General features: G+C 34.9%; 3 protein-coding genes across 8 annotated transcripts; 2 read left to right on the top strand and 1 right to left on the bottom strand.

The window, feature by feature from the left end:
- Positions 1–660: 660 nt before the first annotated feature.
- LOC127868791 (uncharacterized) lies at positions 661–5,620 on the bottom strand. 4 transcript variants are annotated; one of them, XM_052410868.1, is made up of 8 exons: positions 5,603–5,620; positions 4,506–4,809; positions 3,554–3,614; positions 3,031–3,125; positions 2,480–2,510; positions 1,710–1,852; positions 1,281–1,390; positions 661–866 (listed from the first exon to the last, which is right to left on the bottom strand). In XM_052410868.1, the coding sequence occupies exons 2-8, from the start codon at positions 4,558–4,560 to the stop codon at positions 807–809; spliced, it is 555 nt and encodes a 184-aa protein (XP_052266828.1). In that variant the 5' UTR covers positions 4,561–4,809; positions 5,603–5,620; the 3' UTR covers positions 661–806. The 4 variants fall into 4 exon arrangements, with proteins under 4 accessions (XP_052266828.1, XP_052266827.1, XP_052266829.1 ...); XM_052410867.1 differs by lacking the exon at positions 5,603–5,620 and having other exon boundaries at positions 4,506–4,866; XM_052410869.1 differs by lacking the exon at positions 5,603–5,620 and having other exon boundaries at positions 4,467–4,523.
- A 380-nt stretch (positions 5,621–6,000) lies between these two features.
- Positions 6,001–11,312, top strand: LOC127868786 (anionic trypsin-2-like). 2 transcript variants are annotated; one of them, XM_052410861.1, is made up of 9 exons: positions 6,001–6,033; positions 6,365–6,415; positions 6,759–6,819; positions 8,033–8,210; positions 8,600–8,785; positions 9,355–9,452; positions 9,949–10,088; positions 10,754–10,811; positions 11,118–11,312. In XM_052410861.1, the coding sequence occupies exons 1-9, from the start codon at positions 6,016–6,018 to the stop codon at positions 11,240–11,242; spliced, it is 915 nt and encodes a 304-aa protein (XP_052266821.1). In that variant the 5' UTR covers positions 6,001–6,015; the 3' UTR covers positions 11,243–11,312. The 2 variants fall into 2 exon arrangements, with proteins under 2 accessions (XP_052266821.1, XP_052266822.1); XM_052410862.1 differs by lacking the exon at positions 6,001–6,033 and having other exon boundaries at positions 6,386–6,496.
- A 3,450-nt stretch (positions 11,313–14,762) lies between these two features.
- Positions 14,763–22,762, top strand: LOC127868789 (plasma kallikrein-like). 2 transcript variants are annotated; one of them, XM_052410866.1, is made up of 10 exons: positions 14,794–15,209; positions 16,869–16,995; positions 18,108–18,319; positions 18,510–18,604; positions 19,358–19,535; positions 19,936–20,121; positions 20,808–20,914; positions 21,063–21,202; positions 21,730–21,787; positions 22,570–22,762. In XM_052410866.1, exons 5-10 carry the CDS (start codon positions 19,489–19,491, stop codon positions 22,647–22,649), a joined length of 618 nt encoding a protein of 205 aa, XP_052266826.1. In that variant the 5' UTR covers positions 14,794–15,209; positions 16,869–16,995; positions 18,108–18,319; positions 18,510–18,604; positions 19,358–19,488; the 3' UTR covers positions 22,650–22,762. The 2 variants fall into 2 exon arrangements, with proteins under 2 accessions (XP_052266825.1, XP_052266826.1); XM_052410865.1 differs by lacking the exons at positions 16,869–16,995; positions 18,108–18,319; positions 18,510–18,604 and having other exon boundaries at positions 14,763–15,209; positions 21,060–21,202.
- Positions 22,763–23,063: the final 301 nt, after the last annotated feature.

The following is a 23,063-nucleotide window of genomic DNA, read 5'->3' on the forward strand; positions in this document are numbered from 1 at the left end:
TATCTTAACTAATACTACTTATTGCTTTTTTCTGGCCTCAGTCTTTGACGAAAACAACAAAACCAACAACAACATCAATAATAACGCCAGGCTATGAGTTTTTTTCCTGGAAAGATTTATTGTGTCTGGATTTAAGGACTGGTTAGATGGTTTCCGTGAACCTTTGGAATGGTTAGATAAGTACATAAGTTCGAGGCTTAACTTCACAGGCCATTTCAAGGGCCAGTCTAAATATAACTTGCTTGCATTTCGTAACAAATGACTTTTATAAAACAATTAAGCAACACGTATCCGTACCAATGTGGTTTTGGATATATTTGGCACGTCATAATTAGTCGTCATACGTGGAGATATTATGACGCGGTGTGCGAGTGCCAACACTCTTCCTCTTATTGTTCTCGTTCAGAGATAAACCGTTAATTAAAATTATGAAATATCTGAAACGGTCAATCACGTCTGACAAAATTGCAATTGGCGGATTGAAATATGTGCACAGGATCTGTTCACGCTTGAATCAATACTGTTTGTCCTGGCAGAGTTGTGTTATTGTTATGTTCAATGATTGGCAGGCGGTCATTTGCATTTGACAAAGAAGTCGCGTATGGAAAACGTTGTTTTATGCAACAAGGATGAATGCCGTAAAATAAGAAAACTAAGAAATTGTGTGTTACGTTTATTATTCGCTATTGATGCCTAAAAAAGCAATACAGTCATGTGTATATTTTTAAATCAAGAAATGTATTTGTGTTGCCAACTTATTCGTATGTCTTTTTTTCTTGGAAGCTCAGGTGACCTCTGCAAGTATTCTAACCGCCATGCAGAAAATCGACACAATCGTCAACTTTCTTGCAGTCCGACTCGTACCCCTGAAGAATCATACACGCATTTCTATGGGAGCCACATGTATTTTAGTTTGCATGAGTCATACAAAAGGATTGCATGACAGTCACATAACACATTTCCTATATGGGCATCTGAGTTTAAGACATCGACATGTCATACAGAATAAAATCATAAATAATTGTAAGGATGTATTGGAATTGAATTATTTACAGTAATAATAAATACTATTATCTAGTTGTAACTCGTGTTTATGGCTTCCATATTATTGAATAAGCTTTATCCAAGATTTGACGAAGTATTCTAATTTTTAGTCAAGAAAGAGTGTATAGAGACAATTGTGTACGTATATAAAATGCGAGTATTCGACAAAGAGTGTGACACGAACTGAAAGTCTAACAGCGAAGCATTTATTGAATCAATGTTTCTAACTCGCTTACCAGACCAACTTTGTTGAGACAGCTACACATATAGCAAGACTTCGGCACTTTCCAATTCCTTGCATCATACGGCACGAACACCGGCTTATCGTCAATATACACCTTACAACCTACAATTGACATGGTCAAAATGACGTGTAATACTTCCACACAGATAATCTCGAATGACTCTCTTGGTACAAAGAATCATCGTTTCACCTATTAAAGCATGTTCTTCATAAGTTCATCTTAGAGAAAGTTAAACACGGCACACCACTCCATGGCAGATTTGCGATGGATGGTTAGACGTTGATCTCAAAATTTTGAAATAATTATTAATACATTCTTATACCTTATGACGTAATAAATCTCTTAAAATACATAGTGACTAGTTATTGATACATCGGGCGTACCCTGAGTCAATCTTATATAAAGATAATTATTGGTTACCTTGAGAGTCCCCGAAGTCGTTGTCATTGTCATAGTCGTCCGTAATGGCCAGTGGGGGAGCCCGACAGCCACAACTTGTGCTCCTTGTTCTGAAGCACTCCTTTAACTTCGCATCTAAGCACTTCTGGTCGTCTTTGCAGATTCTGTTGAGAACGCACACATTTTTATATAACTTCTAACTGACTCATTTAAAAAGACCCAATGTGTAAGACTATTGTAATAATATATAACAATTGAAAAAAAAATCAATACAATGTATCAGTATTTTTATAGATATTGTTCTGGAAGCTATTGCTAAAACAAACAGATGACAGGGGTGGTATGCACATTCAGGTTGTCTACATAAATAAAAAGGATCTTCTTGTAAGGGGAGTTGTAATATTATTGAAAAAAATTATACATGTACATATATTCAGAAAAATAAAAACAAAACTGTGTAATAATTTATTTTTGAACGAAAACCGGTGGTTAATTTTATAAGGAACTGATATTCAATCTCTTAACAACGTCGTTCGGAGAGGATCCCATTGCCGACCAGAACATACTGAAGAATATGCATTGTCATCACTTGTCGAAACCTTACTTGCAAAAATAGTTAGGGGAGCAATGGCGTGGACGTCGGTTTCATTATCATTAGTAAATTAAATAGAAAGAAGTTACGAGTTAAATAGAAATATGAGCCATATCGTGTTCATATGCTATCCTTTACTTCTGACGCAACACTGGATATTTACAACAATATACTTTTCAAATATAGCTTGTATACGTACATGTTTCCAACTAAATCTTCACACCCAACAACTGAAATATACTAAAACATGTCAGACTTATATAAAATAATGCCGAATAAAACGAAAAGGTACATTGCAATCGGCGCGAAACATTATTTCATTTTTGAACATTTTATGCCACATTTCCATTAACTCACGTGTCTTTTATATCAGATTTCATAAACCAACATGATAATCAATTCGTCACATCATCGTTTGAAATGTATGAGTGTTTTAATATGTTACGACATTGATTTGTACGTCAAACCATTGACACATATTTTTGTTAATTAACACATCATTATACTTATAACGTCCAACAAGTGTCAGTTACTTAAGAGAATAAACATGCCATGTGGCTTATAACATTAAAGCTGTGTTGTGTATTTCAGAATTGAGAATGGCATATAGTATTTAATGTCAAATAATTGTCGTTTTTCATAGCAACTTCAGAACTTAGTTTTCGCATAAAGACACATCTTTGCCTTTTGTATTAAACCCATGTCGATAACATTATTTCAATAAAAATAAATAAACTAATAAAGCCATACCCTTGTCTCTCTCACAGTGGCACTTCGGGTGCATGTCCGGTGGGTCGCACAGTGTCTTCATGCCCTTAACGCACACGTACCCGGGAGAACATATCCTGTCGTCGAAACAGGATTGCATTTATACATGACTGTTGGTTCGACTGTCAGTGTATTTTGCACACTGTTTAAACAGTATTCAGTCATATTACTGTTGTCAGTTAATCTAACGCAATTTATCAAACTCAAGCATGACCGATTTTCCAGCATTTAATGAATATGCGTATGTCGGTATAGGACACCTGTCTATTCGTGTTTGAAATAATTATTAACTGATTTCCTTAAATGCTTTACATTTTATAATAATTATGGCAAAATTAATTTGGATCATTCTACATTGAATTTTAATAATTTATTTAGTCACCTGTTTAAATTGTTAAACGTAATGCAAAATCTTAAACAAGACTGGACATAATCATTAGACGTGAAGGAGAAAAAACAAGACTTTAAATACAAACAGATGAATAAAAATTAACATATATCGTACACTCTGCCGTTTGAATCCAAGCATCCGTAAATTATTCTTTTGGACGCTTCGACTCTCGACCCTGCAATAATTATGATGACAATCAATGTAATAATCATATAAGTAAATAGCCGCAACATTGCAATATTATAGCTGGAACATTAATGCCATGAATGTAATAATGTCAACACATCAACACGAACTGAATTGCAATAATATATTTTGCAAGCTTTTATGTTAGTTATATTTCTATGTTAAATCAAGCGCTCTATGTCAGCTCTGGTGGTAACACGTTATTTTTATTGAGAGGCCACTAACCCGTCTAGAAGTTCTAGAATGTGAGGTATTTAGTGAAAAGCATTGTTCTGTATCACATATCTAGCTAAACAACAAAACTGTCATATCAGCTTATACCTTGTCAGTGTGACATTTGTTTTCAATATAAGCTGATACGTTTGGTATGCATAATATATAACATTACATTTTATGATTCACAATAATTTTTGCGTTGATCTATTAGCAATCACCTGATGTAAACCCTTTTGAGATTGTCATTGATTCAAAACGTAGTATCTAAATCTTGTCTTCAATTGATTGCCCATGCCAGTAGAAATTGAAATATCTATAATAGCTGCGGGGGTGATAAAAGGTAAAGATGCGCATTTCGACTTAGTACAAGTTGCTAAGCTGTAAATAAGCGGAATATTAAATGCAAGTAAGTATGCCCAAAAATGTATAGACTCGTGTTTGAATTAATAACACATATGTAATAATTTAATATGTATTTTCTAGCATGTGTTACTGAAGTTGCATATATTTCAACCGACATTTGTCAGGTATTTAACGATCCACATGCAGAGTTTAAATAAGTATCATGAAAGGCCAGTTATACCGTATTCAGTATGTGATTCCTAAAAACTAAGTTTTCATTTACGTGTATGATTCGTATTGCCCATTTAGCGATATAACTTACTGAACAGCACAACACATGGGCCACTGTCTTTTATATGGTTTCGTGTCGAGTTCATAAATTGCACACGGAAATCGATTTCGTTGTAAGGACATGCGAACTGGTGTCCGATAAATCCATGATTTCAAAGTATTACACCGACTTTCATAAACTTTTGATTATCAGAACTATTTACTGATGGTTGATATCTTTCAATGTTTCAAAGATAACGTTTTTGTAGGATTGCCGTCTGGTATCTGTGACAATTCTTCCATTTACGGCATCGAGTCTTATCACTGGCGGGCCACATGACAGATAGCCGGTGTTTCTAAATGTTTGCAGAACATTGTACAATTCAATGAGAAAATAAACAGATGTAGCGAGTATTGCATTGCTTCTGTTGCGTTAACATATGAAAGACTAGTAAAGCTAGGATGTCGAGATACATATCAAACTTTTATGTAGATTCACAAGAAGTTAATTGTTTAATGTTTTAGTAGATGTTCTGTTTAAATATATAGTTCTTTACGTACGTTCATATATAATATAGAAATGTCACTAGGTTCTCATTTGTATAAAATAGTAATTCACGAAATGGCCCAATATTACATAGACTCTCAACGTGCTGTATGTATGTTTTAAAAAATATGACAAATATTTATGTACAAGGGTCTTTCAGAGACTGGAGATGAGAAACTGTTAATGTGCATTGAAGTTCAAAAGGAAAATGAATCGAATCCTTTGCGTTTTTATTGTTGATAAAATAACTGCAAAGAAAGGTTTGTTCAAAACAAATTGTTGATAACAAAATCAATGCAATACATTCAGGCAAGAGAAATAACAATCCTGACTAAGTGTTTTTTTAAACATCGTTTCTTTGGTCAGTATTAACCAATCACAAACGATTAAATATTAAACGTTTATCGTAGATAATTTACACGAAAACGTGTATTACTTATCGCGTATTTTCCTAAACTATTTATTCGTATTATACTTATAAAAGCTTTGTTAGTTAGTAAAGGCATTTATTGACACTTTTCAAAGATACGTAAATCCGTGAAAATCTGCAAACAAGTCCTTTAAATTGATAGGTATGAAATGTTTGTGTTATAAACATATACCCATATGTGTTCATATTAAATAATGGAAAATAACGAAGCATTGAACTACACATGGGAAGTGTCTGTTTAAATGTAATTTGATTCGCTCTTATTTTTGACCCGTAAAATAGGTTGTTATCAGGACATGCGTCTGATCAGTGGAAGACATTTCAAAATAAAGGTTTTATATATGTAAACAGCACGCAACAACTGTATGCACCAACGTTTTAAGCACACGTTGTCAATGCTTGAGTTGCTCCAAATTAATTTTTTGAACAACATACACACACCAAGCCCTTATATCTCGCAGATACGCAGTGCATTCGCATCAGTAGACGTCATTCAATGTTTTGTCTTTGTCAAAAGCGAGGTATATGCGTGGCTGTATCTCTTGTTGGTCATCTAAGATGTCCTAAGTAACCATCCAACATCAGATGTATGCGACAACAATTGTATTTATAACTTTACTGAATAAGATTGTTGAAGATTTTACCAATAATTTTAATGCACTAGTATATAAGTAAAACAACACAAATTAGAAATAGACTACTTTTATCTAGTATTTATTACTAGTAATCTGTACTTGATATAATAGCTAGTGCTTTCAACTAGTGTTCTTTCTAGAATATCCAATAGTTAATTTCATATTCGATTAATTTTAATAATACTATTAGATGCTATCAAGTTCGGTTGATTGACACAAATTGATACCATAAACGGTACACCATACAGACATCACGTCGATCGTGATCGCGATTTTTTCGTTTGACGTTTTCATCGTAGATAAGAAGGGTTCGTCGGTCTCCAACGATCACTTGCAAGGGACCTGCACTGGTAAGTGGCTCTTATTTAAGTAACTATTGACATCGCGCCCCGCATTCTGGCGAACAAACTGCAATAATAGTGATCAAAATGGTACAGTTGCTGATTAACTTGTGTGGATTTGCTAGTCAATTAAACAATTTTTATTTATTGCTATTCAACTCTCATAAAATGAGATTTGGATTTTAAGTTGGGACTTTCAGCATATGTTTTACTATTTCAATTTTGCTAACGTCACCGATTAGATTTTTTCTTGCTTTTGTTACACTCTCAAGAATAAAGTCAATATTATGAATATAGTTGTTTGTACATTTAAATATTGTATTGATTGTTATTGCTATTGCATCAATTGCAGAACAAAATGTTCCTGTTGTTGTGTGCTGGTGTTATCGGGATGGCCATTGCGGCACCAAGCGGTGAGCATGTACATATGGCTAAGACTCTAAAAGGGCGGAATATGGACTTAAAAATATTATTTGGGTCCCTTTTTGGGACCTATATGGTAGTTAATGTAGAATTTAATAAGGTTGCAGTATGCACTCTAGATGAAACATGAATAATACATCAGTGACGTTCATAAAACATTGACAACGAGAACGATACAGAAGCATAAGTGTTTGGTTCCTAATACATCGTAGAATTACGCTGATTTTTATTGTAAATTGTCTCAGTTTAACGATTACAGACGTGTCTGTTTTTGTTCTTTGTTCAGTGTATTATATGCTGAACTGTAAAGCGACTTGTTTTTGCTTGATCTTACCATTATATATCATATCATATCATTATATCATTCTCGTATTGAAATAATTTGATTTTTAATTATTTCTTTTAACTTGTTGCTGTCTAGTGTTAGCAATGAATAAATGTTCAGTATCTATGTAAGTCATGATAATATACTACATTAATTGAGGTTTTGCATGTTTACATGCCAGTGTTTGTAAATATTTCTATCAAGTGGCTTATGTAATATGTAGTCTGTAAATACATATGTATGTTTGTAATAATAAAGCTTATATTAATTTTTTATCAACTGAAAAATTGATACATACATTACCGTAAAGATAACATGGATACTAAAATAATTTTCAGTGAATGAATACTGTTCTTCTGTTAATAACATCGTTGTCAATGTTGAATATATTTTTTCAAACGAATATATAATTATTGTTTACCATTCAAACATATGTTAAAGAAATATTTTTTGCACAGACACCATGTGATCAATTTAACATTTGATCCACATCTGACATTACTTGTATATATATATATATATATATATATATATATATATATATATATATATATATATATATATATATATATATATATATATATATATATAGCTTTATCAATGAAATAAATGGTGTTGTTGTCGTTGTTGTATATACAATACACGCATTTGTACCGCCTTTGCACAGATGTTGGGATCCACCTCTCCATACCGTTTGAAAAAAAAAATATCCGTACAAAGAAAGGCTGAACCTATTTATGCACCAATGTTAGATTGATTAAGATAATTATAATTGATTTGAAACGTTATTTTGCAAAAATAAAAGCCAGTCTTCTCGTCACTATATTAATTGGAGTTTACAAACTTCCTCAAATTCACACCCGCAAAATGTATTACAGTGCCATGCGGTGTGCCCACCGTTCAGCCGATTACCAACCGTATTGTGGGAGGCCAAGTGGCCAGGCCTGGTTCATGGCCGTGGGTTGTCCTGCTTGTCGACGACCTTGGATACATCTCCGGAAGTGGCGTCATGATTGACAGTCACGTTATCCTCACTTCCGCTCAGCATTTTGAAGGGTATTCAAGAAATATGAAAAATCATTAAGCAGATTATACGAAAAATTTTATTGTTATTTTAAGAAAATAAATTGGTCTTGCAGTTTTCGAAAAATTCATAAGCTGCAAAAGTTCACATTTATTGCTGACCACAATATTAATATATCTTATAACGGGTTCCTCAAGAACAGACACATATTTAAAAATAAAGCATATATCTTATTCATATATTTAAATAGGGTTTCGTAAATTTAAGGTCATGTTATATTACCTTTGACTGACGATTCTCGTTGGTTTGAGTTCCATATTATATGCAGTGATAGACCCACCTCCTTTGCAAGAAGCACGAGCCTACAACATTTTATTATATATTTTAGAAACACAACAAAAGTAAAAGCGTATCGTTTCAGATTTGGATACAATTTGTTTGACCTTGACCTGCGTCTCTGGAGGGTGTACGCGGGCGAGTACAACATCTCGACTACGGACCCACACGAGAAGTACTACCACATAAAGCGTGTCGTCATCCACCCTGGATATAATATCACGTCGCTGGAGAACGACATCGCCCTTGTCATCACAACTCAACCGATCCAGTATGTCGACTTTATTGCAAGAACGGTACTTTTTTGATAAAATGGCAAATACAACCAACAACCGCAATAAATACACCTTGTTGCTTATTTGATTAATTCACAGATGTACACATGTCGAGTCAGGTAAACGGTTGACACACACGTTATATAATATACATCAAAACTGACGTGCACTGAAGTAAGAAGAAAAACTGATTTCCATCTCATCATCACCAGCCAGCCGATCGCGTAATTCACTTCTCGTTCCATTGTAGTGTCAGTTTCTTAATCTCGAGACACAGAACTTACGATTGCTATGAAATTTATTGTACTTCTTACTTACGTTTATCCTCGACAAATGTACAATTATCATGAAATCTAAAAGTAAGACGCCCAGTACAATGAATGCATATACAAATTTGAATATATAAAGTAAACAAAAATGTATTAACATTTGGACGTAAAAAATTCATCTGCGTATAGACGTGTTTGACGAGTTTCGGGTCACGTCGAAACGGTGGTTTCCGGTAATTGACTTCCATTCAAATCTTGATGACAAAACTTAGGATATTATTCATTGCATTTTGTAGATTAAACGATCATACTCGGCCCGGCTGTCTTCCCGATCCATCCACGCAGGCACCCGTGGGTAGCGTCTGCTATCTGCCAGGATGGGGAGGTACCGCAAGTAAGTAGGATCGCTGAAATCTAATAATAAGAAATAAGCAGCCGTAGGCTTCATGGCTACCTTCATTATTGTCACTCCTTTTCCTTATATTGAAACATGTGTGCCATTATTGAAATGAGGTATGACGTAAGTATAATGAATGTAGTTCAAAATCCTCTATAAGACAACAAATCGTGGCTGTATCAATGAATTATGCAACATTTATTTGGCAAGACGTTTTACCAAGATAACATATTGATACACAATCGTTTATTGGCAATTATCCAACGGTTTCGGAATAATTCACGACATTCCGTTGATAGCCTTTTTCTTAAAAATGTAAACAGACAGTAAACGAGGAAATCAAACTCCTTTGTGGAAATTAGAAACGGCACTGTCCCTATTGCAGGAAACGGACATAATGTAGTTATGCAACTGTTACTAAAAAATACGAACCGTGGAAAATAAAAGGTAACATTTTCTGTACTTGTAATAACTTAAATAATCGCTATTGCAGCGACCGGAAACGAGGAGGTGATGAACCAGGTAGACTTGCCCATCGTCGATGACAGCATCTGTCAAACACACTTCCCGGACTACTTGCCCAACACCGAACTGTGCGCTGGATACGAAAACCAACACAAGGACTGGTGCTGGGTACGCTGAAATGCAGCAAAACGTTGCGATATTTATTCATTGTGTCTTGTTCTGAGAAAATTGGGCTTAATGCATGTGCGTAAAGTGTCGTCCCAGATCCCTAATAAGGGACGACACTTTCCGCCTAAATTGGATTTTTTGCTAAGAAGAGACTTCATTTAAACGAAAAATGTCATAAAAGCGGAAAGTGTCGTCCCTGATTAGCCTGTTCGGACTTCACAGGCTAATCTGGCACGACACTTCACGCACATGCATTATACTCAGTTTTCTCAGAACGCGACTCAATTTATAACGGCACAGAAAACTGCAACCTAGTAACAATGTGGTAGTCCTCTGTAAATATGTAAAAACAAATATACATAGGACATTTGAATCAAACGAATCCCCAGAGTCTGGGTTTTTTTTCGATTAAAACGTCTTTGTCGTTCGGATGCATGGTAATAAGCCGTGGTTTCAGCACGTATGTTTACTTGTCAGACCTCAAACTTGTTGTAAACTGACTGCTAACAAATGCAATTTATATTCCTACAACTAAATAAAAAAGTGGTGTGTTGAATGTTCGAGTAAAGAAAAACCGCAGTATGTTACATGCTACTTTTACGTGTGTAAATTTAAATACAATTGAAATGTTGTGCGCGTATTCATTGAAACTTCATATATTGTAGGATGACCTTGGAAGCCCGTTGATGTTCAAGGCCAACAATGGAGCCTGGGTGATCCAGGGTATGGTTGTAGTTTAATGTAAAAGGCACTAAGTTCAATCTCCGTGAATAAGTGAATTATTATAATATTAACGGTTTTCTTGTATTCGTCTCGAATGTTGTTTATTAAATCGAATACCCTTTTTCTATTTAAGAATAATATGTTAAAGAACTGACAACGTTGGTCATTATTCAAAGGGATTTTACAAAACTTTCAGCCACATGTAAATCCATACATATTTATAACGGTATCTAATTATGGACCCAACGTTTTGGATTTTTCACTACAAGTATTAAACTGATGTAAGTATGATACTACCTGTTTCAGGTCTAGCGTCCTCGGGTGGCAACTGCACCACTGCTGATGAGCCCAGCGTGTTTGAGGACATCAGCATGTATACACAGTGGATCCGAACCACCATGGAGGACGCCGGATACCCCTATCAATACTAGACTTCACGTGAAGTCATACATGGAGAGTTTCTGTAGATGTATTTGTGTTGAAAAATAGTTATCTTACTAATCGCCGTTTGTGTTTCTGTGTTTTAAACAGTACATATATGTAAATAGATCATGCTGTGTCCCTTTGCGTGCGTACATGTATGCGACGAGGTGAGCTCCAAGTGTGTTATGAAAGAAAACTATTCTTGGCCTGTGTTGTCAAGAAAAATTGCTATCAGGACATGCGTCTGAAGACAAGCTTTGTAGAGCGCATCAAAAAATCAAAGGGGCTTCTTAATACAAGATAATTATGCTCAAGGAATTTCGCAATCAAAGGGTAACATAGTAAAAACATTATTTAAAAAAAATCACAAATCTAGCATTTGAAGCACATATGTTGCACGTTTTCCCAAACGAAATAATTGGAACATTATAAACTCACCACGCCTGTTCATGACATTCAGATACGAAAACATATCGCCTTAATATTTGATCAAAATCAAGTTCTTAAAGTTAAATTAAATCACCCTCATACAAAGGTATATGGGGCGAAACGTTACGAATATGTCTACCGCTGCATTGATAGCGTTAACAGAAAATAGAAGCTGTTTATTGGCATATGTGGCACGCCATTACTGACTTCATATGACTGTTGTCGTTGTTTGCAGTACATTAATCATTATTATCAGTTGAATATACATTATGCTTTGTGCAATTTTCTTTACGTTCGGTATATTCGTCATTGAATGCAGTAGTTAAAGCATTACGCGAAGTAGTAACAACATTATGTTCTGTCCAAACTTCGTTCGGTACATTCGTCATTATGTGTAGTAGTTTTATCATTATGGGCTGTGAAACGTCTTTACGTTCGTACATTCGTCATTACGTGCAGCAGTTACATCATTATATGCAGTAGTAGCAACATTACGTGCTGTGCAAACTTCTTTCCGTTCGGTACATTCGTCATTATGTGTAGTAGTTTTATCATTATGCGCTGTGTAGTCTTAAGTAGTCTTGAGTTCGTACATTCGTCATTACGTGCAGCAGTTACATCATTATGTGCAGTAGTAACAACATTACGTGCTGTGCAAACTTCTTTCCGTACGGTACATTCGTCGTTATGTGCAGTAGTTTTATCATTATGCGCTGTGCAAACGTCTTGACGTTCGGTACATTCGTGACGAATGTACCGAACGGAAAGAAGTTGGCACAGCACGTAATGTTATTGTATTTGGCTGTAATTATTTTAACCTTGCAGTCAAGAATAACCCATGAAAGTGCAAGCATTTATTTCCAATGGGGTCCTTTGGTTTTGCTGAAGAGACAGCAAGGAGAAGAGACAGTATTGGGATACAGGGAACCCGGGTGCGATACCCTAGCTCTTTGCGAATAGATACCTTGGTTCTTTTACGTGCTCAGTGTATAGCTACGATACACGCGAGAATTACCTGGGTTTCATACCAGTACATCTTTAGTTGGGTGGGAAACACTTGAAGCATTTTTGAAATTCCCAGTGCCCCGGCCGGGAATTGAACCGGGGACCTCTGGAATGGTAGACCAGAGTGTTACCACTCGACCACCGAAACACCCCAACTACTACTGCACTTAATGATGTAACTGCTGCACGTAATGACGAATGTACCGAACGTGAAGACGTTTCACAGCGCATAATGATAAAACTACTACACATAATGAGTCATGACGAATGTACCGAACGGAAAGAAGTTTGCACAGCACGTAATGTTGTTACTACTGCACATAATGATGTAACTGCTGCACGTAATGACGAATGTACCGAACGGAAAGCCGTTTGCACAGCGCATAATGATAAAACTACTACACATAATGTTTAATGTACAGAACGTCAAGAAGTTTGGAAAGAACATAATGTTGTTACTACTTTGCGTAATACTTTAACTTCTGCATACAATGACGAATGTACCGAACGTAAAGAAAATTGCACAAAGCATAATGTACAGTCCATCTCCTCTTAAGCAGCCAGTCAAAGGAAATAGCCAAATTGGCTGCTTAAGCGGGGTGGCCTCTTAAGAGGGGGTTGGATCATAGGGAGTCTGGAGTTGATGAGTGCATGGCCAACTGTTCCAATTTTTTTATAAACAAAATGGTAAATATGTGTACATGAACTAAACAATGTATATACTAAAAATAATTTTATTTCTTCCTTTCTAAAATCAGCTATAAGACAACATTTTCATTCAAAAAAATATTCTATTCATTTTTCTAATCATCATCAATATCAGCATCATCAGAATCAAGTCAATCAAAAAGAATCATTCTCATGATTCATTGTTTACCCAATGCACTCATGATGGGAACAGTTGTGAATCAGTTATGCGTGAATAACTCCCGTGTCACTATAAATCGATAATTTAGTCGGTTTATTGCAGTTTTATGGCTTTGAATACCTACCGCACGAATTGGTCCCGACAGTGATCTCCTTCACGATAAAATCGTGGCCAGTTACTTAAGAGACTGATAATAGCAACCAGGTGTAATCCTCCTGGTAATCGTGCTTTTCATGCATACTTTTATAAAAACATGTTTCGCCGCGTAAAGGGTTTTATCATAATTAATATTGAAATCATTGTCAATATAAAACAAAATATAAATGTTTTGTTTTATTCCCAAATGAGAATAATAATTTGTAATCCGAAACACACTCTCGATTGTTTAATGTTAACGAGACGTTTACAAATTCTAGCATCATGTATTTCCTTTGTCCCGACAAAAGCGCGCGAAAATTATGCACCAATGTACAATGTCACGCCATACCCATGGTATGTATATTCCACTGAAAATAATTATTAATGTACTGCAAACAACGACAACAGTCATATGAATTCAGTAATGGCGTTCCATAATATGATCTTTTGTCAGTAATGGCGTTCCATAGGCATCTATTGTTTTATCAATGGTAGTTACCGGGTATGTGCATAATCCCAGTTCAATCCACATGTACTAGTAATATTTACTACTTTGAACAAGTATTGTTTGCTATTACCCCCAACTAGATCTAATAGCTAGTGCTTTCAACTAGTGGTTTGTCTAGTGTACTTAAAGTTTTACATATTGTTATACTAATTGTTATACTTATCTCAGATGTCATGATTGTCAAGTTCAGAATATAACACAGTGACGAAATTACTGTCTTAAATGGTACACCATACCTACAACAGGTCAAATCGTGACCGCGAATTTTTGTTTGGTGTACTATTAAACAGGAACAATTAAAGTTCATTTTATATATATGCAGAAAGATAAGCATGCTTATGAAAAGCTATGCGAAAGTGAACTTAACACAATAGTTAAGTTATTTTATTTTATGCTTTCCGGTGGTTTAAAGAGAAATATCAATGAATTAAAACTGATAATTTCACTGTTTCAAACAGTGAAAATTATCGATGAAAATTACCGATAATTTTCACTGTTTTCTGTGAAATGACGTCATTTTTTGACGAAATGACGTCATTTTTTCAAGCAAAATTCTTTAGTTAAACTCTTTAACAATGTATTTAAACTGTGAAAAAGGCATAAAATTAAAATGTGTTGGATTCGCTGGAATATCGATTTTAATTCACTCGTGATCATAAAAAATATATATTTTCACGAGTGGCGCATATTATTTTCTATTATTACTCGTGAATTAAAAACGATAATCCACCGAATCCAACAAATATCCTCTATGTAATCAGACTATTGCAAATAAAGCATTAATTCTCATTTAAATTCATTTTTACTTTTAACGCAATTTTCGAAAGAACTTTAGAATATGAATTTGTCACTACAAGTATACACTAATGCATACTATGTTGGGCTGAAATAAAACTTGTCAAGATAGTGTTTTATATTTAAATGAGGACACACTATCATAAAGGGATAGCCATCGTCGTTTCCAATGTTTGATACAAAAGACGATACCCATAGTTTGATAACGACATTTGTGTCTTCAAGTATGAAGGTAATCTGATAATTCAAACTGTTGTTTCATTTATTAACGTAATGTTAATGAGCACAATTAATTTACGTAATTCTTCAACAAATCTGTATTCATGTTCATAAGTCTAGTTTGAAAATGAGATTACATAAATTATTATTAAAAGATTTCGAATAAAGACAGACATCTTACAGAGAGCATTCTAAACCAACTCTCTAACTTTGTATAACCATTTCTTCCATCGGATTACATTTCCTTCATTGTATCATTTGTATGATAGTGAACTTTATCATATTTTGATTGTTCTGCACTGTTAAACTTTATGAAATATTTTGAAATTCTTATTTAGCTTGTCATACATCACGGGTAGCTTCCAAGCTACAATATACTGCTGAATTTGAACTTATTATTTAAAACAAAGTTACTTATTCAAAATTCGTTTATTTAATCTTTCGTTGCCCTCTTCGTTCGAAAAAAACCTTAACGAAACACGTGCAAAATCAACATATGAATCAAACAAGTTCAGCATTATTTTTACAGGAGCAGGAATTTTTACTGAAAATAAGGATCCGATTGCCTTTTAGCGCTTATCTGACATGGTTTGAGTGGTTTGCAAAAAAAGTTCAACACTTGATGATACAATCCCGAAATATTTAATTAATGGACCTTTTTTCTAGTCTTTACATATGAGGATGAAATTTCTCTTTTTGTATGTTATTCCCCTCTTTTTATATTACAAATTGTGGTTTATCAATATGGACTAGAATCCATCGCCAAAAATAGTCGTTTACATTGTTTAATGAACATTGGAGTCTTTTCGGTGTTTGTGAAAAAATACAGCATCATCGGCGAAGTAAGCAACTAGACAGCTGGTCTAATGTCATAGTAGTGTCATCATTTTCAATCAAAAAGTGTTGAATCATTTATAAACATAGAAAATGGTGTTGGTGAGATTATCTTCCCTTTACGAAGTCGGAATTGAAGAAATCCGGCATTAAATCCAGGTATATAACACATAATGTAACTTAATCGTACATCAACCATTTATACCGCTCTTAATAAGTTACCATAATCCGTTTCTATACATCGAGTCAAAATATTTCTTTAGGTAATATAGCTGGCATCGTATAATTTCGTTTTACAGCTACGTTTTTAATCTACAAAACGCTTTTTGAATGGACTAAATTATAATTAATTGGAAAGCGGACGTGCGCGTTCTTCACTGAATCCTCCCAATCGTTTTTATGTACGTTCGACAATTGTGTGCTTTTAATTTGTTTTGATTGAATTTTAAATTGCATATTTCTTGCATTACTAGTATTTAGAAACAACGTAAATCGATTCACCTTAATCAGTATCTGAATAATTTTCTTTGCAATATTTGTTTTCTTGGCATTTACTTTTTATTCATTGGGTGATACCCATCACAATTCGTTGTCGCATTTCACTTAGTGTCTGTCTTTGTTGTGAAGTGTAATTTTAACCGGGGTTTTATTTGAGAATTGTTTAAAATAATGTTCATAAAAATTCATAATGTTATACGAGTTCATGAAACTAGTTAGCAAATAATCCTTAACGATCTTGCCATTGTTTGTAAAACACATAGATTTGCCGATAGTCGAATCGCAACCTTGTTCACCGTAAATCATGGGTTTTAATAATTCTTTAATCGGTCACCCAAAGCGTTCGTGCGTTTGTCACTGCCTACTCCTGAGACATGCACATCAATACCGTCATCATTGGAACGAAACATGATGCGACACTTTTGTACAAAATCAGACCTCTGACCGACCCTCGAGATAACGTCTCTGTAAGTGTTTGTTTATCAATTGGTTTGAAAAATGCATGCATCATTTTTAAATTAGAAAAATACATAGGTATGATCATGCAATGGATTGGTGTATTTTCAAGCGCTATTAATTAAAAAAGTAAATAAATATCAAGCTAAGTTTGAAAATAGCTCTCAACATATTTTATATGTATATTATTATTATTATCATTTTAACTAATTAAGCACCTTTAACAATATCTTTCTTTACATAAACCAAACTTCCACCACTGTTACTTTAGGCATATTATGATATGTTCGATATGAATAATAATATCATAATACAATTATTTAAACTTGTCATTCTAAGTCACTGTTTTTAAGAGTTCACGTTCCACTTAAAATACATTATCGAACTGGTTAAAATAAATGCAAAAATTCGATTGGCCCTATCTGCTGTAAAAATACCTCAATGCGTCATGCTATGACTGTCGCCAAAGCGGTTCCCTAATTTAATTGATTCTTAGTACATTATTTTGTTCAAGCAACAATTTTTGTCGATGATGTAAACGTTATTCTGCTGTTTCCTTGTCTCAAGCATGGTGGGAATGAAGCGCTTCTGTATTTACATTGTTTCCGGCGAATATTGCTGACCTTTGGTTTTGCGAGCATTTTGCACCGGTTCTTACACGTTCGCCTTCTAGAAAATAACTTAACTATCATTGATAATGTGATTATTTTTTATATTATATGTGCCATCTGTTTTTAAATGGTATGCATCGCTCCATACACTCAGATTGCTGAGTCATTACGATGCAATCACTTATCAATACATTAAAATTTCATGTATCTGTTATCACTATATCGAACCGATGGGATACCAAAAGCCGACACATTGTTTTAAATGCTTCTACTTCTGATATCTGTTAGATCGCGCTTGACATCTGTATTAAAAGCTGGGTTTTTGTGTTGTTGTTGGTTTTCGTTTCGCTAAAATATCTATCTGATAGATTCGAAATCCACATTATTTATCAGAATAATATTTTTTTCCATACTTTGGCAATCAAACTCTCTACTGCGTTCAATGTCCTTTATTTTGACCACAATTACAATTATGTTAATTTGGTCAAGTCCCCCTGTTTCTTTATTCACAGATGACTGGATGCTATCAATCTGCGACAGTGTAATGTCAATATTCAAGATAAGGATGGTCCACCGGCCCCTCGCAATTATTTGCATTTGGATCTGCAATAATAGTGATTCAAGCTGTACAGTTAGGGAATTGCTTGTATGCATAAGATTTTCAATTGAAACAATATTGGAAGTGTTTTTGTGAAGAATATATAAAACGTTTTGAGTTTGTTATGTATGTATTTTATTGCTGGACTTTAGTGCGATAAACTTTTCATATTGGCTAACGTCACTTATGCCTCGGTTTTGTTTGTGTTTTCCTTTTTGTTATGATGTTCCAAAATCAGGCATTAAGTCAATTTAAATATTAATCTGAACATTCAAATATGAACATGAATTGCAATTGGCTGTTTTACTACTTTCAGAATAAAATGTTCCTATTGGTGTGTGCTAGTATTCTTATGATGACAATGGCGGCGACATTGAGACCTATATTGGACCTGTTGGGACCAATACTGAGGTTAACCCATTTATGCATAGCGTCTAGAAAAAAAGACCTTGACAAACAGCGTAGACCCAGATGAGACGCCACATGATGCAGCGTCAAATCAGGGTCTGCGCTGTTTGCTTCAAGAAATATATATACTATATATAGAAATAAATATACTAGACATCCCTAATTTTGGAAATAAATTGATCCAATTAAGAAGGATGGGAGAGTTCACTGGGCATAAATGGATTAACATAGGATTTTAAATGGTTGTTTTTATATAACTATATCTAGATCGAACAAGAATCAGTCATCAGTGCCATTTATTATTACCTCTATGACGAGAATGATACCTAAGCAAAAAGAAGCAAAAAGTGTTTGGTATGGGTAGTTCACTTCATATATAATAATATTAGCAGTGATTGTCTCCGTTTAATTTATCGTACCGACGCGTGTGTTACTTCCTTTGTTCAGATTGGGCATACTTAGCTTTAAAACGAATATTTTATGTTATCTAATAAGCATATTAATGCATATTTTTTATCGCCCTTACAGAATACTCGGATCCGGATCATCTCATGTTTCGAAAAAACATCAATATAATCAAGGCTTACCTTATATATGCTCAAATTGTATTTAGATTCGGATGATTACTGTTATGTGATTTTGAAAAGAATTAAAATGGGTCAGTTCGGTTCTTCTCAAATATTAAGGGGAGTGTACAAACTGCTAGCGAATGCCGTAGTTAGTCTATTTATTTGCACACCCATTAAACGTATCTAGTGCCATGCGGAGTGCCTACCGTTCAGCCGATCACCAACCGTATTGTGGGAGGTCAGGTGGCAAAGCCTGGTTCGTGGCCCTGGGTGATCCTGTTCGTCGATGAAAATGGATACATCTCCGGAAGTGGCGTCATGATTGACCATAACGTAATCCTCACGTCCGCCCAGCTGTTTGAAGGGTATTCATGAAGTTAAATAATAAGTCCTAGTTTCGCATTTTTAGATTCATCACTAGAATAAATGAAATTACCATCGTAGTGTTCGCAAAAGTCTTAACTTACCAACGCCCAATAAATCGCTGAAAACACTGCATTGATAAATCTTATTGCGGTTGCCTTAAAGAACAAATATTTAAATATACAAGTATGTATTTTATTACAAAAAATAGCGGTAATGCCAGTAACGACCCTGATGGGTCAGATGACTTTTGACTGAGAACTGGCGACTTTCGAATGGATTTAGTTACCATTTGTCTTTATGTTATTATGTTCTTCGATGGTCCTAATTCGATTTCAAGAAGCACAAATCTACTACATCTCGATATTTGTTCAATGCAAAAGTAAGAGCATATTGTTTCAGATTGGGATACAACATGTATGACTTTGACCTTCATTACTGGAGGTTGTTTGCGGGCGAGTACAACGTCTTGACCACGGACCCCCACGAGAAAGTCTACACCATCAAGAGTGTTTTCATCCACCCTGGATACAATTACACCACCCTGGAGAACGACATCGCCCTAGTCATCACCACACAGCCCATCGCGTAAGTCGATTGTTGTTCCAGTGGACATATCAGTACATTTGTATTTGTTTTATATTGAGAAACGATATATATACATATATTTTACTTCTTACTTACTTGCATTTTTTCACAGATACAAAATTGTTGTTAAAGCTTTGCGGTAGTGATCTCTGTAATATAATAATTCAGTAGAAACAATGGAATTATATAAAGTTAACCTGAATGTGTGTGTAGCTTAGAATCAGATCTAGTATCTATTTAAGGCTATTTGAGTCAAGATTAAGGCCACTGTAACTTAAAGTATCAAAACCGTTTTATTAAATTACTTCCCGAAATATTTATTATAACTGCCATATATATATTGCATTGGTTGATGCGTATATGCATACATCGAAAAGCTAACAATTGTCTGGGATTTCGGCATATGTAAATCAAAATCAAGAGATAATTGAAATATCAGATTAACAAGGCGTAATTTATTGTCAAACATTTAGGATGACGGCTTTACAGTAAGTTCACAAGAAAAACAACAAATTGAACTAATTATCAGTTTGCTTCATTGTGAGATACGTCACAGCAATAAATTTGTCCATGGTATCATAACTAACACAAATCATGTTTTCTTACGGTTTGATCGTTGAATGTCGAAGAAATAATATCAGTTAATGCACGACAGCCTGTTGACCTTAATTCATCACATGCTGTAGATGGAACAACCATACGCGGCCCGCCTGTCTGCCCGATAACTCCAAACGGGCGTCCGTCGGTAGCGTATGTTATCTCCCAGGATTTGGAGGAATGGGTGGCATCCAAAGTAAGTGGCCGTCAAAGCCAAATCCCCTTGGCGTAAGTAATTAACGACACTATCGCATTGAAGAAACTTGATATGATTTAGTTATGGACCAGAGACTCAAAAAGACAAACCATGGTTATAATTTTAATATACATGTACCTTATTGCAGTGACCGGAACCGAGGAGGTGATGAACCAGGTAGACTTGACCATCGTAGATGACAGCGTCTGTGCCAACCGTTACAAGGGATACATGCCCAACAACAAATTGTGCGCTGGATACGAAAATCAACATAAAAACTTTTGCTGGGTAAACTGAAATGCAACGTAACACTACAATAGAAAACTGTTTCGCTGCATAGAAAGACGATCCCGTTGTTAAAATGCGTTATAATTAATTATTCTTTTTTATAACTACACGTATGTCACTGATTACAACGTTGACGCGCGATTGTGCTTGATTTTGACATGTCGCCAAGTAAAAATGTAGTCCTCTTTACCATTATTAAATAATAAGTCAGAGCCACTCAATATCGAAACAATGCGTCATCGTTACAAACGTATGTGTCGTTCGGGTGCGTGTTTATTGAAACACGAGCTTACACATGTAATGTCTACATGTCAGATCTCAAACTTGTTGCTAAATGCCTTATAAATGCTTTCTTCAGTATGCAATTCATATTCTCACCAACAACCAAAAACATTGGTTTGTTGAATGTCCATGTTAAAAACCCAGCTGCATGTTACACGTTCCAGTTAAGGGCGTTACTTTAAATCAATGTGTGTATAGCAATTGAAATTTGTTGCACGTATACATGAACACCTGATTCATTTTAGGATGACCTTGGAGGCCCTTTGATGTTCAAGGCAAACAGTGGGGTCTGGGTGATCCAGGGTATGTGTGTGTGTGTTTTATGTTAGACGCATAAAGTTCAATTTCAATGTACCAGTAAACATTGCTACACTTCCTGGATTTCATATATTCGCGTCACGGGGCATAAGTAAATCGAATGCCTTTTTCTATTTAACATTGAAATGTTTAAGAATTTCCAACGTCGGTCACGATACAAATGGAAATTACAAAAATATCACTCATATGAATTAATTTTTAGCTCGGCAATTTTTTCATGGCAAAGTTCTCATTCATTTGCCACTAGTTACTATACTTGGATACTTTTCTCGCGAATTTTTCTAACTTGACTGAAAATTTTCATGTTAAATTGTACATGTGATTTATTAAGTATATTTTGAACAACCTCACGATAAAGTCATTCATCCGAGACGATCGGACGCTTTAGCACGTGGGCTATGTTGTTTGTGTTTTCATCTTTTTGCACGTGAAAATAATAAAACGCGATATAATTCTAATTTTATTTCAAACCATCATTAAAGGTGGGTTCTTAACCAGGAAAACATAAAATTTGTACTTTTTAAATATGGCACGTATATATAAATATTCATGAGAGCAAACGCGCGATCGGCATGTTGCAGGCTACGTACCCCACGTGCTAAAGCGCCCGATTGTCGATGATAACTTATGTTATCGTGAGATTGCACTGAATGTAGTCAAATGACAACAAGAACAATTTTAAATTAAAAATATTTACTTTAAACTGACACATTTATGTTTGAAAAGTGCTGCGTTAGAAAAGTCTCAATGTGTAGTGCCTGTTTCAGGTTTGGCGTCATCGGGTGGAAACTGCACACTCGCTAATCAGCCTAGCGTGTTTGAGGACGTCAGCATGAACACAAAGTAGATCCGTACCACGATGGATGACGCCGGGTACCCCTACCAGTACTAGGCTGTATGCAAAGTCCTTCGTGGAATGTTTATGTAGATTTGTTAAAATATAGTTATCACAAAATATCATTTTGTGTTTCTTTTGTATTGACAGTGCAGAAATAATTTACACGTTGTGCTTTTTTGTACTTATTCAAAGAGGCTAAGATTGCACATGTGAACGATATTGCATCCATAAAATCCTGAGAAATAGTCACTTATTCCAACATGAGTGATAATAATTGCTGTATTTCGTATACATTGCAGTGACCCCTCCTTGCATATCTCGGCTACAATAGAGTCTGATCTGATAATACTGCAGATTATTTATATTTCTGTCACGAGTAGTGTTCGATGGATCATCGCCCGTGGCGTGATTTATCGTCACTTA

This window comes from Dreissena polymorpha, chromosome 2 (genome assembly GCF_020536995.1).
Source record: "Dreissena polymorpha isolate Duluth1 chromosome 2, UMN_Dpol_1.0, whole genome shotgun sequence".
Taxonomy (NCBI): domain Eukaryota; kingdom Metazoa; phylum Mollusca; class Bivalvia; order Myida; family Dreissenidae; genus Dreissena; species Dreissena polymorpha.

Excerpts from the sequence above, each read along its gene's own strand:
- LOC127868791 (XM_052410868.1), bottom strand. The coding sequence starts at position 4,560 with ATGAACTCGACACGAAACCATATAAAAGACAGTGGCCCATGTGTTGTG. Across the intron at positions 1,853-2,479 it reads GAAGATTTAGTTGGAAACAT|AATCTGCAAAGACGACCAGA; the intron begins GTACGTATACAA and ends CGTTCTCAACAG. Across the intron at positions 867-1,280 it reads GTCTCAACAAAGTTGGTCTG|GGGTACGAGTCGGACTGCAA; the intron begins GTAAGCGAGTTA and ends ATGATTCTTCAG.
- LOC127868786 (XM_052410861.1), top strand. Across the intron at positions 6,820-8,032 it reads GGCCATTGCGGCACCAAGCG|TGCCATGCGGTGTGCCCACC; the intron begins GTGAGCATGTAC and ends AATGTATTACAG. Across the intron at positions 10,089-10,753 it reads AACACAAGGACTGGTGCTGG|GATGACCTTGGAAGCCCGTT; the intron begins GTACGCTGAAAT and ends CATATATTGTAG.
- LOC127868789 (XM_052410865.1), top strand. The coding sequence starts at position 19,489 with ATGATTGACCATAACGTAATCCTCACGTCCGCCCAGCTGTTTGAAGG. Across the intron at positions 20,915-21,059 it reads AGGAATGGGTGGCATCCAAA|CAGTGACCGGAACCGAGGAG; the intron begins GTAAGTGGCCGT and ends TGTACCTTATTG. Across the intron at positions 21,788-22,569 it reads TGGGGTCTGGGTGATCCAGG|GTTTGGCGTCATCGGGTGGA; the intron begins GTATGTGTGTGT and ends TGCCTGTTTCAG.